The sequence below is a fragment of the Pinus tabuliformis genome, chromosome 3_2 (genome assembly GCF_031772625.1).
Source record: "Pinus tabuliformis cultivar Carrire ecotype Pingquan chromosome 3_2, CPIR1, whole genome shotgun sequence".
Lineage (NCBI taxonomy): Eukaryota > Viridiplantae > Streptophyta > Pinopsida > Pinales > Pinaceae > Pinus > Pinus tabuliformis.
This window is the reverse complement of record NC_142302.1, coordinates 609048932-609065444: the sequence shown is the minus strand read 5'-3', so window position 1 is coordinate 609065444 and position 16513 is coordinate 609048932. Positions and strand designations below refer to the sequence as shown.

Here is a 16513-nt window from a genome sequence, read left to right as displayed (position 1 = left end):
TCATGAATGGTTATGCAACTGCCTATTTGCTTGACATTGGACTTGGGGAGCACTAAGAGGGATACTTAAGGTTTCATGCTTGGACAGGTTAGGGTGCTTGGCACATGTGGATTTCTGCCTCCCTAATCTTGGGCGCACAATTCAAGGAAGGGTATTGTACCTAGGGGTGGAGATGATGCTTTTGATGAGGGGTTAACGGTGGCACATGCCTTATAGGGTGTTCCACTTGTGGGCTTGAATTCATGCTTCCTTGTGAACCAAGCTTAGGGCTTGCTTAGAGATACTATAATCATGAGAGATTCATGAGACTTGTGATAGTTATAAACAGATTTTGTAAGTTTTGTTTTGGCATTGATAGGGATTAGAATGCTAGGATGGAAAGACAAATGTGAAGAAGTTGGAATAGCTAGGTTTTTCCATTTACCTGTTTTGTAAATTTGTAGGATAGCTAGCTGATTTGGGGATTGAATTTTCAGCTTGGGTTAAGTTGATTTGTTGTATTATAGTCACTTTTCATGTATATTATAAGGTACGATAGCTCTCCCAATTTGGAGTTTGGATCTAATTTAATGGATCTGTTTTGTTGATGTATACTTGCTGATTTATAATGCTGATGTAGTGAACAAATGGGTTGAATGCTAAGCTGACTTGACATGTTTTATGAGTACTTTCAGATATGATATATATTGGGCAGTTAGCTGCCGATTACTAATGTAATTTTCAGATTTGTTTTATGGATTCGGTCTTGCCCCAATGGCTGCTGAAATTTTCTTACAATTGTCTTGCAATGTGTACATGCTTGTATGTTGCCCTAGCAGTTTTGTGAAGTGAAGATCTGATGTTTTGTAGGTGTTTCCAGAAAAATCAGATTGTGCCTCAGCTGAAAATGTCTATGTGCAGATCCATGATGCTTTTTGAGGGTTGAATTTTGCAATGGTTACAGGGCCCTTGTATTTAAACAAGAGATGTGTTCCAAATGATCTTAATTGTGACTTTTGATAAGAGAACTCCACTCATCCTCATATGGAGACCACTTGGGACTCATCAAAATATTACATTATCTTCAAAAGGCCTTTTATATTGACCATCTATGCATACGAACACTGAAAACTAGTGCTGGAGTTTGTTTAGCAAGCAGCACAACCCATCGAATAGGAAAACTTGGGGTTATGTCAGTACCTATCTGTTACTTCCTGACCGTGGATGTCTATCTTGATGGATGTTATCAATGGCTGTTCATGACTTATGATCAATGCGATTGCATCTTTATCATTGTGTGTTCATTTTCATAGAGGTTGTCTTTGTTTCTTCCAAAATGACTATTGACACTCCAAGAACTGCAAAATTGTTTTTCCAGCATATTAGGACACACTTTAGGCTACACTCACTATTATTTCAAAATTGGGACTCCCTATTCTTCTAGGTGCCCTGATATCATGGAAGAAGGACTCCACATGGGAAGTGTATTGCAACTCATTTGAATCTTCAACACTAAGTCACAAAATTATTGCCACAGTCAAATCACGAAAGTTACGTTCTTATATGGGCAACATGGCTACAACTGCATCTTAAGCCCTCTGAAGCTTCTGTTCAATGTCAAGTCTATATTTTCCATCTTTTTCTATTGTGAAATGTGTGTGCTTGATGGCCTTTTTGAACTACTTTTTTTTCACAAGAGTATAATTCTAGTTCTTCTTGGAATCACCCCCAGCATTGAAATGAAAATAAGACCAAAATCGTCACATAACTCCAAAGGCTTGGCCTTAATGCTTTGATACAACTGAACTGACCCAGGGTCTACCTTTTATGATAATCAGGATAGATAATCACGAGGACATGAAACATTCAGTGAAGCACAATGAGAAGCAAAGAAAATTTGAGATTATTATAATGGTAAATTTGAGTTCTTAACTTGTAATTCAAATAAAAGTGGATAAACACATTGAATACAAAATCTCTAAAATTCCTCTGCCCTTTAGTAATTCTTCAAAGAAGCATTCCCTGTCCAAAACTAATTTATCGTTGAAAGTTTGAGTGTTTATGTTCTTATGCACAAATGACATAAACTGTACCAATGTTATCTACTCGAAATGCTATGAGTCGTCCCAATATAACTTTGCTAACCAATGTTTTGCAAATTATGGCTCCTCTTTATTGCAAACATCCGTACGATAGCTTTATAGCTGTAATCACATAGGATTTTTTCATATTAAACATGGTTGACCATAAAGTACAGTACTTATTCCAAAAGTAATGAATGAGTTTATAACAAATTTCAATTGTTCATCTAGATAAAATCACAACGATTTTCTGTGATTTTCAACTATAAAGATAGAGTACTGAATATGACTGTATATGTTACAATTTAGTTATGTCAGTAAAATAGGTTTTTTTAGAATTGTTGAACCTGTTTATATTTGTTCTCAAAATATATCTGGGTAGAAATTAATGGGGTCTTATTGGATGTTATGTTAAATATTGAAATTATCTTGAAATGCCTGTTCTGTTGTTAGATACAAGAAAATGAACATACAAGGACAGAACTTCGGTTGACAAACTGGGAACTTCAGAATTATGTAAGTTTTCTATACAGAAATTTACATGGGATTTGAACGTCCTTTTCTTAGAAGTTCAATATCTTGTCTCTTATTTGTGCATGTTAATGATGGCAGTGCAAGCTTTTGTTTAGAATAGGTTGACTACTTCAGGTAATTCTGGATAAAGACTTTCTTCGCCATCTTGGTATTTGTTAATTCTTTCCTACTCATTAATCAGGAATTCTCACCATTAATAATGCTGCTGAGTTCCACATCTAATATATAAGTATTATCATTTTGTTTGTATACATTGTCTCTTAACCTATTTGGAAAGCCATTCAAGGTTGGTCACTGTTGACCACTGAAGTGTACCCAATTTTTTTTTTGAAGAGCCTGAAGATATGTCAGAGGTTTCATGTACCATCAGATTTCACTATATCATCAGAGTTTTTTAACTCTAATTTCTTCTTCTGATCTTCTTCTCATGTTGTAATCAAATTCCACAAGCCCTGTAGGGATGATGTAAAGTGATGCTAGTGTGATGAATTGAGTCATGTAACAAACCTAGGTAACTTGAGACATTGTCATCAATGAGTTTACTCTGGGAGGTTCTTTTGTAATATTCGAAATGGAAATTAACAGTGATAAACAAAGCAAATTAAGCACATCTAGCACAAGAAACAACACATGCAATCAGGTAACTAGAAATGCTCCAAAAACACGCCAAAATGGGCCAATTTTTATTATCAAATGGTAGGAGTGCAATGTATGATAGAAGAAGTGCACTTGGGCTTGCTCAAGGCAAGCTACAAGCCTTAAGTGTCCAAGTCTGCCCAACTGCTGTAGAACAACTCCTCTGGAAAATTCTGCGCTGGCCCTAGTGAAACTGCACTGCTGGCTGGAAAAAATGAAGATTTGACCCACCTTCGGTGCTCAGAAAATTTTGCAAAATTAGTCCCGACCTCCTCTCAACAAACCCACCAAAACCTAGAAAGGGTTTGGTCTAGTTCTGACCCCTGAAATTGACCACCAAATACCACAACCTCCACAATTGGCTGGAAAATTTTCCCCTCCTGGAAAACATCTGCTGCAGCCCTCTAAATGGTGCCAAAACGCTGGGCTTTTCTCTCCCGGATGACTCGCCTAATTCCTCTACACAACCTAGCTCCACAAGTCCTCTCCTCAACTCCCACGTGTGCCCAAAAATTGTCTCTTGCGCAGGTCCAAGGAAGAGAAATTCGTTCCTCTCAAAGGCAACAATCTTCAGTCCCAAAATTCCCCACCAAGTTTAGTCTTCCCCTGAAGCAGCTTCTCTAAATTTCTCCCGGCAAGCACCCCTTGGAAAATAGCTAAAAAGAGTGGCACGTGATCCTCTACAACATCCTCCTGTAGCACGAATTAGCTGAGAGAAATGGCTGAAAGATGCTCCCATAATTCCACAAATATCTCTCCAAAGTAGCAACAAATTTACCTTCCTAGGGTGGCACTCGAAGTCTACCAAAAGAAGGGTGAGTTCTCCCCTTGGAAAACTCTGTGCTAAGTAGCACTTGTGACCCAACTAAATAGCTTGAGCAACAAAGAAAATAGATAAGTTGAGAAAAAGATCCCAATAGCTGCTATGCCCCTTCTATTTATATTTTGACTTGCCTCCACATGTGTGTCCCTCCATCCACTATTTCGACCTCCTTCCTTGGCAATTCGACCATCTCTCCAAGGGGGTGCATATTACATGTGGGTCTGGCCCTCACATTCCACTTAAAAAAATTATTTCGACCCCCTTCTCCTAAGTCTCATCCCCAAAATTTCGTGGGTCCCCATAATAGTAAAAAAAATGCAAAATGCAAAATTATTCTAGGAAGGAACACTATATTTTTTTACTTGGTTAATTATTAGGTGTTTTCGAGGACTTAATAATTAATTGAACTTTTTCCTCCAAGCATAACCCCATGGCTGGAGTGCGGCTTGATGGCGAGGCCTTGGGTGAGTCCCAGTGTTTAGAGTCATTATATATTACCATATTAGATTATTTGTAAAATTTCGTGGAATTTGAATAGGCCTAGGGGTCAGTTTTTAATTTTTTAATTTTCCCATAGGGTGGAAATTTGAATAAATTCTGAATGTAAAATATAAAAAGTGATTTCTAGAGAAGTTGTATTGGGTATGTATGCTGAAAATTACATCTCTCACTTTCAAATTTCTACTATGACACACTTTTGAAGGGTAAAAAATAAGTTATAGACTCTCAAAACCCACTTTTCCTATGTTTTGTGGAAAATGTGGCAATAAATTAGTCCAACAATTAAATAAATTGGAGAAAATAAATATCTACACATGCTAAAGGATCTGGAAATGAGGTGGAAAATCATCAAAGAGTCAGAGTGATGTTGACTCCACCATGGACCAAGAATCAAGGAGAAACATGTGACAAAAAAGGAAAATCAAATTTCTTCGGAGAAGACGAGTTCTCAAGGACATATTCCACAATTTGTGGAAGCTAGCTCGAGTTTCAAGCTTAAGTCTTGAGTTTGGTTGAAGTTCACTTGAGTGAGGTGGAGAATGGTCTCATACCACTCCACTTCACTCTCCCACATGTCCCCTCATCTCAACAAAGTCTCCCTCATCAAGGATTGCGTGGGCCTCTAAGGAAGAAATCAAGTTGCCACTTGGGAAATTCGAATTGCATGGAGGAGCATTGGGATTGTCTCCCATTTGCTTTGGGATTCTCACCATTTGCCTTGGGATTAACTCCCAAATTTCTATTTAAGTGAGCAATGGATTCTCACTATGTATTCATGTTATGAGCTATTGGGCTTGGTACACTTGCGTTTTGCTAATAAAACAAAGACTTTGGGGTATCATTGGTGGTGTTATCTTGGCTATCTTGAGGTGATTTCTTTCCATACTATTGTTATTGTGCTTCAATTTCTTATGCATTTGAATTGTATTAGCTTCTATTGCCATTTATTTTGGATTGATATGTGCAAACTATCTTGCACATATCTTTGATTTGGAGTAGTATTCTAGGAGTGAAATTGCTAATTGATTTTTGGAGGAATCTTTAGTTTATTTCACCCATTGTGTTGCTCTAATTTTTTTGTAAGCTAATATTTATCTCCAAGTGTGTAGGGAAATTTTGTTTGAATTGTGTGTAGGATTCTTTTGGGCATGGGAGAAGTCTCACATAGATCAACTCACTCCCGGATTCAAGATTGCTCAAGACCCATCGATTTTAACTTCAAGGCTTTCATCTAAAGAGAAGCAAGAGGGGAGTTCTCTTTCCCATATGTTACTTGAATCATTTATAAATTTAAATTTCATACTTCTTTTGATCTAGAACTTTCAAATATTTTTTTTTTTGACAAGTTCGGTTGTTATGTATTAATCTGAAAAAAGAGGGGGGCAGCTTGCCGTACATAAAGTGCTTCTTGAGCATTGCGGATCCAAGGAATTACAAAATAGTTCATTTCCTTGATCCTGATCCTAGTGCTTCTAGCTATGAGACATCTTTTACTACTATAGATTCTTACAAACTGAAAACACCAAAACTTACAACTGCAACACATAGCTAATCAATTTCTATGTGACTAATCTTTCGCGCTGTAGAATCTTCCGGGTTTGGGTCTGTCTCGTTCGGTTTTGCGCTGGAGGAGGATGACGCTTCTTTGAATTTTTTATCCATCATATACCTGAGGACTGTGATTGATTCTTCGGCATGAGCGCATCTGTTGCTAAGATTGCTGAACTGCTCGTGCAATGAGTGAACTCTATGAAGGAATAAGTTCATCTCGGCTCGATATTTTTCATGAAGGATTCTGCACTGCTCATCAAGCTTTGCTTCCAGATTCCGGATTTGGTCTGCGTGCCTAGCCTCCATGCTGCGAACATGATCTTCCAGGGTCCTTTGCTGCGCGCGCACTTCCTCAAATTCTGCCTGCAGATCACGGCAGTGGAAACACTGTTCAGGGCGCTCCATAGGTATTGAAGGACGCCTATTTGCTGTTATCACCTCTCTGATACAATAGCACTGGGATTGATTCTTGTCGCTGGTGGCTTCCGCTGAATCCCCAGAAGTCTGAAGACCAGCGCCTCTGGCAGAATAGATTGAAGCAGCTTGAACTGAAACGACTCTAAAGGGGAGTATACTATCACAAAAGGCCTCTCCAGAATGGAGGATACTGAGACTCAAGCTAGATATAAATAGCGCATATATGCGGTTGGGGCGGGAGCCATCCCGTATGCTGTTTCCAAAATTGGTCCACACAGCCCAAAGCAAATCTGGATTGGCACATGTGCTCTGTCTGGCGGGACGATTTCTTCCTGCAATTCGACTGATTCCCACACTTTGGGCAGATTTCTCAATCCAAATTCTGAGCAAATTCCCATCGACCATACCTGCTCTGTCCATTGGTCTGATTGTTTGCCAGTATTCGTAGATGCTATCAGCTGCGGTACAGTGAGGTTTGACTGTATGCGTGTGATTCATGGGAGCGGTTGGAAAGTGGAGGTGTCGTTGCAGTACAAGTTGCCCTTGGTGCGTTCACAAGCCTTGTTGGCAAACATGTCAGCATCCTTATTCAGCCCGCGGAGGATATGGTAGTAACGGACTTCTTGCATGGAGTCGTGGAGGATTTGATTCCTGTAATTGATCTGTTGCAGGAGGATGTTCGGGGTGCTTTGCCGCTGAACCATGAACCTGATGATGATTGCAGAATCCCCGAAGACTACTGCTGTTCTTATCCCGATCTTGATCAGCTGGAGGAGCCCTTGGTACAAAGCCAATCCTTCTGCCCTGTTATTAGACAATTCTCCCAATCCCCATTCAAAGTGAAGAATTTTTTCACCATTCGCGTTGCAGATTAGGCCCCCTGCCCCTGCTTGACCGGGATTGGATTTAGAAGCACCATCAAAGAACAGCAGAAACTTGTTACAGTTTCTCAGCCAAGTTGCGAACTCCTCCTCCTTTAATCTCAGCTTCCATGTCCTGTTGGTCTCTTTCACATGCGCCCTCCTTTGGCTTATCTCCTGAACACTAGTTGTGTTATCTTGTACCTGGCTAAGTAGATTTCTCTCTTCGACACTGCAATTGGTGACCTCTATCTTGCCTTTGGTATGGGCGGTGATTGTTTCAACCGCTAAGATCCTCGCTTTATGACACATAACTCTGATGTTGCAATTTTTCCCTTGAAAGATCTTACCGTTACGGGCTAACCAAATTCGCCAAAGGAGGGTGACTGCCATGGTGTTCCAAATCCGTTGGGTTAATTTACTTTGTTTTCCTTTCCAAGGACAGTTCTTCTTCCAACTAACAAGAGTGTCTGCAATAGATGCCTTTGGCTCCCATGGAGCATTCCCGAGAGAGGCCATCATCTTCCAGCATTCCTCAGCTACAGGGCAGTCTATGAACAGGTGTTGAAGTGTCTCTTCTGATCTGCAGCAATTAGGACAACGAGAGGGTCCTATTATACCTCTTTTCATTAAATTTTCTGCGGTTAGAACCTTTCCTTTTAAAAGGAGCCAAATAAAGAATTTGATTTTGGGAGGAGCTTCTGCTCTCCAGGCCAGCTTCCAATGGCTCCAGATGTCCTGAGGGAAGATGCTATTGCATAAGCAATGGTACCCAGCCTTGGTCGTGTATTGAGTTCCTGTAGGATCCCAACGATAACCATCTTGCTTGCCTTTTTGCGTTGGGGCTTTGCTATGCAGGTGGTTCTTGAGAGCAATAAAGCTGGTCTCAAGCTCTCTGGGATATTCCGGAAATTCCCAACCTATCCAAGTTTGAGTGGAGTTTTCCCATTGTGATATTTGGGACAGGTATTCAATTTCTTTTCTGCTGAGCCAGTTTATTGCAGGAGTTGCCTCCGAATGTGATCCGATTGGGTGCTGTCCGAGAATTCTATCAGTGGAGAAATTGACACTGTTCCCTCCTCCAGGGACCTTTGAAATGTTTTGAGCCATGAAGGGTATGGCTTTCTTGCAGAGTTGCCATATTTTTGTGCTACCTCTGTTGGGAATGCTGGTATACAAAAGCTGCTGCCTCGTGCTGTTCAAATATTTGGCCTCTAAGACCTTCTTCCACCAAGCTGTGGGACCAGTGATCATTCTCCAAATTATTTTAGCTCCTAGAGCTAAGTTCAGGATTTTTGGAGACCTTATTCCTAGCCCGCTTTTTTCCTGTGATTGGATGACCTTCTTCCAACTGACAAGGTTGAACTTTCTTTTTTCCGTTTTGCCTCCCTGCCAGAGGAAATACCTGAGATTTTTTTCCATTTTCTGATGAAAGGATGCAGGTGCTTGACATAAGGAGAGACGGTAAATAGGCAGAGAGGTCAAGCCTGACTTCAGAAGGACAAGTCTTCCTGCTGGGTTCAGCCACATGGTGCCCCATTGTTGAATTTTTCTCTTTATTTTGTCGAGGATTTCATTCCAGATGTCAGATTTCAGAGGTCCCAAACTTACTGGCATTCCCAAGTAAGTGAAATGGCTCCAGTTGAGCTTGTAGGAGACTCCCAGAATGCTAGCAATGCTATGGATGGTATGGCTGGGAGTGTTCCAACCATAGATACAACTTTTTAATTGATTAACTTTTCCTCCTGAATAATCCATAAATTGATCTAAGATCTTCTTGAATCTCCTTGCAATGGTGGTGGACGCTCCTCCAATCAGGAGGGTATCATCTGCAAATTGGGAGTGGTTAATATTCTTTGTGCCTTGCTCATATTTGATACCAGTGATGAGGCCTATTCGTCGATTAAAGTCCAGGGATTGGCTGAGGGACTCGGCCATGAGGATAAACAAATAGGGGGACAGAGGACATCCTTGCCTAAGGCCTCGAGAGGATTTGAAGGCAGCACACGGTCTTCCGTTAATCAAAGGGGATATCCAAGGTTCCGAAATACAAGCTTTGATCATTGAGATAAAGGAGGGGTCAAAGCCCATTCTATGGAGGACAGCGAAAAGAAAGGAATGCCGAACCCTGTCAAAGGCATTGGCAAGGTCCAGCTTGAGGACAAATCCTTTCTCCTTTCTACTAAGACTGGAGTGTATGGCTTCTTGAACAAGCAGGATAGAGTCGGAGATGTGCCTATTCGGGAGAAATCCCCCTTGGTTTTCGGAGATCAGAGAAGAGAGATGAGGTTTGAGCCTGGAAGACAGAATTTTAGTGATGATTTTGTAAGATGAGTTACATAAAGAAATGGGCCGAAATCTTGAAAAGGAAGAGGGTCTGTTTTCTTTTGGGATTAAGGCAAGATGGGTTGAGTTGGTGAATCCCCCCATTTTGCCTTTCTTGAGAACCCAGCGTATCATCTTTAATAGATCTTTCTTGATCATTTGCCAATATTCTCTATAAAAACTGATTGGAAACCCATCAGGTCCAGGGGCCTTGTCTGGGTGCAGACTCCAAATTGCATTTTGTACTTCTTCCTCTTCGACTTCCTTCTTGAGTCTGTTGTTCATATCCTGAGTGACTTCCTTGTTTATGTGCTGTAAAAAATTTGAGTAATCCTCTTCACTTTTGTCCTCAGTCAAAAGATTTTTGAAATGATTTGTGGCTGCTTCTTTTATCGCTTCCTGAGTGTGATAGCTGTTCCCCTCATTATCTTTTATTGCATTCACAGTGTTTTGGACCTTTCGAACTGTTGCCTGCTTATGAAAATATGAGGTGTTTTTATCTCCCTCCTGCAGCCAGAGCTGCCTTGACTTCAGCCTCCATTTTATTTCTTCATCCTTTGTAACTTGCTGCAGCTGAGAATATAGATTTGTTTCCCTTTCTTTGGCTTGTTGGGACAGCCCAGTGGCTTCTATGTGTTGCTGCACATCCTCTAAATCTTGTTTGATTTTTTTCTTGCTCAACTCGGGCTCTTGGTAATTGCATTTCGCCCATTCTTTTAGGGCCTGTCTAGTTTTCCTTATTTTTGTTTCCCATATGAAGGTTGGGGAGCCTTCCACATGTTGGGACCAAGCCTGCCAAACCACTTCCTTAGCTGCTGAGATTCGATTCCAGATGGGGCAATATTTGAAGGGAATAGGGCCAAGCTGGCAGTGACTTTGCAGGGTAAGCGTGATTGGATAATGGTCAGAGGCGGAGGCGTTGAGGATATTCGACTGGCCAGTAGTGAAAGTAGATAAGTAAGCAATACTTATGAGAAATCTATCAAGACGTTCCATAATATTGCTAACTCCTATTCGCCTATTGCTCCATGTGTACCTTCGGTTCTTAGGCCTGATATCAACCAGATCTTGTTCCTGCATTATGTCTTCAAGTCGACTCCTGAAAGGGTCGGGATTGAAATTTCCCCCTCTTTTTTCATTGGAATGCAATACCAAGTTTAGATCCCCAGCAAGAATGAGATTGCTGTCCTGCTCTTTTTCTATGTCTGCTGCGAGAGTGTCCCAGCACTCTTCTTTCTCTCTATAATGATTCGGGGCGTATATATTGTAAATCTTTACTGTTGTTCCATCTGTCTTGTTCTCTAGATTAACACAGATCCAATGCTGATGTATCCTGGAAGAGTGGCAATTCCATTTGTTGCAGTCCCACAGAGTTAAGATGCCACCTGAGGCTCCTCTTGCTTCACTTGCACACCCACTGTATCGCTTTTGCTGGCTTATGAACTTATTAGTTTCAGTTTGGTCCTGTTTTGTTTCTTGAATGAGAACTATTTCAGGATTTTCACTTTGGATTAGGTCCTTGAGGGCAACTGTCTTGGAGGGGTGCCCTAGTCCCCGGCTGTTCCAGGAGAGAAATTTCATCATGATTTACTGCCATGGAGAGGTGCTCGCCTCTCTTTACCTTTGTTATTATTTTCTTTGTCCGAGAGCCCAAGAATAAAGGTTTCTATAGGAGTCTGGGATCCCATGGCAATGTCTTTCTGGGTGCTTTCTTCTCTGTGCTGCTTGGCCGATTTCCTGCCCGGCCCATGCTTTTTGGGGATATCACTGGGAGCTCCATGCTCCTTTGAGGTGCTTCTAGTAACCCGAGCAGAGGGGGTATCAGGGGAGGGCTGAGAGAGATGGGGCGGGGAGGGGTGAAGGGGAGGATCCGAGAGGGGGATTTCGGGATCAGGACCTTCCTCAGATAGGGAAGCAAAGGGATTAGAAGATGGAGGAATGGGAGGATCGGAGGTCCGGAGGGGAGATGAGGGGTGAAGAGAGGGGGATTGATGGGAAGAAGAGGTGGGATGAGAGGGGAGAGAATGATTAAGGGGAGGGGGTTGCTGGGATGGACCAGGGGCATCAGAATCCAAAGGTTTGGAGGGGAGGGATGATTTTTTCCTTTTAACAGTTTCCCATTGTCCTTCTTGCTCTTCAGATTCTACATTTACTAATTTAGGGCATCTATTAGCAAAATGTCCATATTCGTGACATACCTTGCATTTGAAGGGGATCTGTTCGTAGTCCAGCTGCTGAATATGGCACCAGTCATCCACTTTTAGTTTGATTGCTTCCGGCAATCCGCGGCCCAAATCGACCTCAACACAGATCCGCGCACAGGCTTGCATGTTGTCTTTGGGTTCACTGCGATCTATGTATTTTCCCACCGCGTTTCCTATTGCTTTAACCGAGTCATCCCCCCAGCAATGAAGAGGAAGATGGGGCAGTCTGACCCAGACAGGGACTGCATTCGGAATGTCAAGCTCAGGATCGAAATCTGGGGTCCATTTGTTAAGATAGAGGCCCCTAGAATCCATAAAATAGGGCCCGTTTCTGAAAATAAGATCTTTATCTTCCTTGGATTCAAAGTGGAAGGTGAAGTATCCTCTGCCACAAAATCTTATTGATATTTTGCCTTGAATCTTGTCCGTCCAGTTTCGCTCGACCCATCGTTGCACTGTTTTTGGAGAAGGCCATAGTCCTGTAAATTGCCCGATTAACCCTTTCTCAGCAAGGGAAAGGGCAGCCATGCGAGGGATAGTCGGAGGTAGAAGAACTTCTTGTAAAACATCCAGCTTCTTTACAAACTTGGATGCTGCAGGCCTAGGTCTCTGTGGAGGGAGAGATTTGACCAAAGATGAGAAAGCCCGTTGCAGCTCCGGATCGCCTCCAGGCGGATCCGGAGGGTCCATGGCGCGGGGTCTTCAGGTAGCAGTCGGCTCGGCAGCGTTCAGGGTCCAGGCTCGCGCGCGCTCAGTGGGAGTTCTGCTAGAACTTTCAAATATTACATAAGCTAATTAAGAGCAATTTTCTAGACTAAACAAGTATGGGGCTTCACTCCCAGCACTTGGTTTTGTTTCTTGTATATTAGTGTGTATTATTGCTTGTTCTTTTGCATGTTCTCTCCAATAATTTGCTGATTTGTTTTTGCACCTTCTGAGGAGCAAATTCAAATTTGCTTTGGCATCAAGTTGGAGGAGAGACTCTTCAAAGACTACTAATTCATCTTTGCAGGGCCTTTGGCAAGCATTGGGATCGAATTTCAGGGAGGTCGTGAGCACTTCTAGAAGGCTGAGTTTGCTTGAGGGCAATTGCAAAATAGCTAGGCCGTGGGCCCTTTGCGGCTGATTTATCTCTTGTAATTTTCAAATTTTGAGAAAATTCTATTAGCTATTATGGTTGCCAAGTTTCACAGGAGACTAGCTTCTATAGTTCCTAATTTATAAGAGCTTCTTCTTCATCTTTTGGTCAGCCTTCTAAAGGCCTTCTCCTCATTGTAACATTTAATAAAAATTCTAATTTTCTTGTGGGAGCTTGGGAATTTACCCATGGCATCCCTCCTCTTCATTTAGAGGGAGGACTTTTCTTGGGTGGATTGACTTGCATTTCCATTTTCTAGTTTTCTCACTTAGTTTATATACATGTTCTTTTAGTTTTATAATTCACATAGCATCCACATCTAATTTCATTTTCAGCTTGCTTATATTTCTCAAGCATTTGTATATTGCAATCTCTTACATTTCATGCCCAATCTTTGAGCAAGCAAATACTCATTTACTTAGAATTTTGTTTCTTTGGAATACATTGCCTCATTTTATGCTTTTTTGTTGCTTTGATCATGCATCATACATTTTAAGTACTTTACTTTGAAACAACTTGCAATCTAGCAATCATTTTGTTCACTTACAAGCAAGCATTTTACTCTTGGCTACATTTCAATTGATACATGCTTCATTGTCAATTTGTGCTTAAGTATATTGTTCATTGGTACATCCTTTGTTAAGCATTTACTTGGAGCAAACTTGCAAGTCTTGGTCATTTATGAAGCTTATGTTTACATGCCATTTACTTTTACAAGCTTGTGAGTAATATTTGAAGTCATTGATGCAATTTTGAGCAATTTATCCATTTACTTAGGCATTTGTATAAATACTTTCCTTTGCAAGCACTAATAACATACAAGCATTTAGGTATTTTAGTTTTAGATCTTGCATACTTAAAATTTACTTCCAAGCATAAGCTTGGTTGAATAAAAATAATAGGGCCAAGATTTTCCTTAAAAGTTCTTCTAATTGGTATAGAGTAAGGTAAAGTGTGTGACCCTGCAGTTATGAAGGTGGTTTTGTCCCCTTGTAGGAACGAAGACACACATGACTTGTAAGGATTAGGGGAAGGGTATTGTTAACAAAGACAAGTGCTTCCTCAGCCCCTCTTCCTTGTAGTCACCCCAATATTTACCCTTTGGTAAGAGGTTGAAGGGAGAATCTCTCACCTAGAATAGACATTTAGTTTAAAAATTTACCAAGATAATTGCATCTCACCTTAGCTAAGTTGCATATCATTCTAACTCATTTATTTTAGAGCATTTTCCAATTTACTTGCAAGTTTATCTCATGTACTTGTTATGGTGAATAACCTCACTATCCATTGAAGTTATCATTTTGTTGTTGAAGTATCTCATTTAGCAAGTACAACATTTTCTTTTGCAAGTAATACTTTGTTTCATTTAATTTCATTTTGCAAGTCATTGTCCTTTAAATTGCTACTTTACATGCTTATGATCATGAATGATAGTATCTTTATTTAAGCATTTCTTTAAAGTGCAATTTATATCTTGCAATTGATATCTTTCATCTAACATTGATTTGTTTTGCAGGACTACTTGTCATCTCATTTTGAGTATATATATTTGAGCAAGTCTTTACTATTTCTTGAAGCAATCATTAAGGCACTGGTTTACATGTTTATCTTTTGAATGATGTGTTGATTATCATTGAAAATATCTTTAATTTGCTCAATCTATTTATTAAGCTTGCTAATAATTTTGAGGTAGTTTCTCTAACCTTAGGATCTCCTAGAAACTCACATCATTTCATCTAATTTTTCATTAGGGACCACCCACCTAGCTTTAACCACGCTTTAACTAGGAGAAAGCTTTAACATATAGAGTTGGGAATGGGTGACAACCTCATCTCTTAGCCTGCCACCAAGTCATACCTTGTGGGGTTAAGAACTTTTCCTACACTAACCTAGGTGTGTCTGCTAGGTGAAATCAACAATTATTTCTGTCTCAAATTTAGATGTATATTCTTTGAAAGTAAAAATATTTAAATGTGGTTTGAAATGCAATTGTTCACCTTTTTAAACTGATTGATTCAAGTAGTATGTTCTAAATGTAGACAAAGAGTGATGGAAATGTAGGAAACAAGCCTACTCTACCGAGGGAAAGACTACTTTATTCATCTGAAACATGTTGGGCAAAATGGCACCTTAGGAGTTTGAATCACAGATGTAATGGATGGAAAACTTAAGGATATTGGCCTTATTACACTACCTAAAGGGTTGCTGAAGGAAGCTAAGTTGAGAATTGAAGATAAGGAAGAGAGTTGTTGACAACCAAGAAAAGGAAAAGGTAAGGGTTGAAGATAAACAGTTTTAAGGTTGATCGGTTAAGCACTGTTTGGTATGAACTAGGGAGAATGTAATGAACAAGGTTCGTATACACAATGTAATATTTAGAATATGTAAATATCCATTTATAGGATAAAATAATATATTTATAAGAATGTTGAATGTAAAAGAGATATGATATTATATGAGATGTTATAAATGAAGGCCCTACGTATATACTAGGCAAGGTGCCCCTTCATGAATAGTCATGTCCTTGGAGACATGCCTCTTCAATATAATAATCATTATTAACTATTAATTATTTATATTCCTGACATTTCCTTCCCCTTTAGAAAAGATTTTTCCTCAAAGGTTATTGATGGCAATGCTTGATATCTTTTTCTAGCTCATCATATCTTCTCATCTTCTCAATTCTTGAACCGTTGTCTTTGATGATACAAACTGATAAGAACTTTTGAGTGTGGTACATAATTGTCGTACTGTGAAATGATCTAACCATCCTAGATTAATTTTCTGTGGAATCTTGCGATTACTGGAAACTTGAGATGAATTGTTATCATAAAACTAGATTATGGTAACATCAAAATTCTTTGGAACATAAATCACTTGTTTCTTGTCTGCGTGATATGGATTTGTTGTTAGATTTTCTTGAAACCCGATAATTGATTCACAATTTTCTAAGTGTAAAAACCATAATTAAAAACATCTTCAAGAAACTTAAATTGCAAATACACTAAGTTTTCGAACTTAGCATTCACAACATAAATAATAAATTAGAAGACAAACACATTCAACACATAGAACACAAGATATACCTAAGAAACCCCAACTCTGGGGAAAACCTGCAAACTTTGTTTGCCTTCTATTATCTTCAACAAAAAAGTAATCTTCAGAAAATTTACAGCAAGAGAAAACTTCCCTTCCACCATAGGAAAACAACTGACAAACTTCCAATATAAATCTCCTTTTTGCGCAATCAATATGCTAAATGGCTACATAGATCGACCTATCTGCGCCCTATAAAAACACACAACTTCTCTTTCTTTGCGCACATGTGTGAGCTAAAGGGTTGCGCTAATGTTGTTTGAGTTAGAGCGACTCGACCCTCACTCGATCTCTCCCTCTTGGTCGTTGAAAATCTGCGATCTCTTGAAACCCTTTTCTCCCTTCACTGATCTGACAAACACTGTTTG

At 40.0% G+C, this 16513-nt stretch overlaps 1 protein-coding gene across 8 annotated transcripts in view; it reads left to right on the top strand.

Moving 5' to 3' along the window:
* The window catches only part of LOC149182086 (uncharacterized), a 511265-nt gene that overhangs the window by 36008 nt on the left and 458744 nt on the right, over positions 1-16513 (top strand). For all 8 annotated transcript variants that reach the window (XR_016257052.1, XR_016257051.1, XM_089416746.1 and 5 more), the window contains exon 2: positions 2514-2576. Coding sequence is in view for 6 of the 8 variants with exons in the window: in XM_089416746.1 (XP_089272872.1) it covers positions 2514-2576 (63 nt within the window). In the remaining 2 variants the exon portion in view is untranslated. The remainder of the gene's footprint in view (positions 1-2513; positions 2577-16513) is intronic.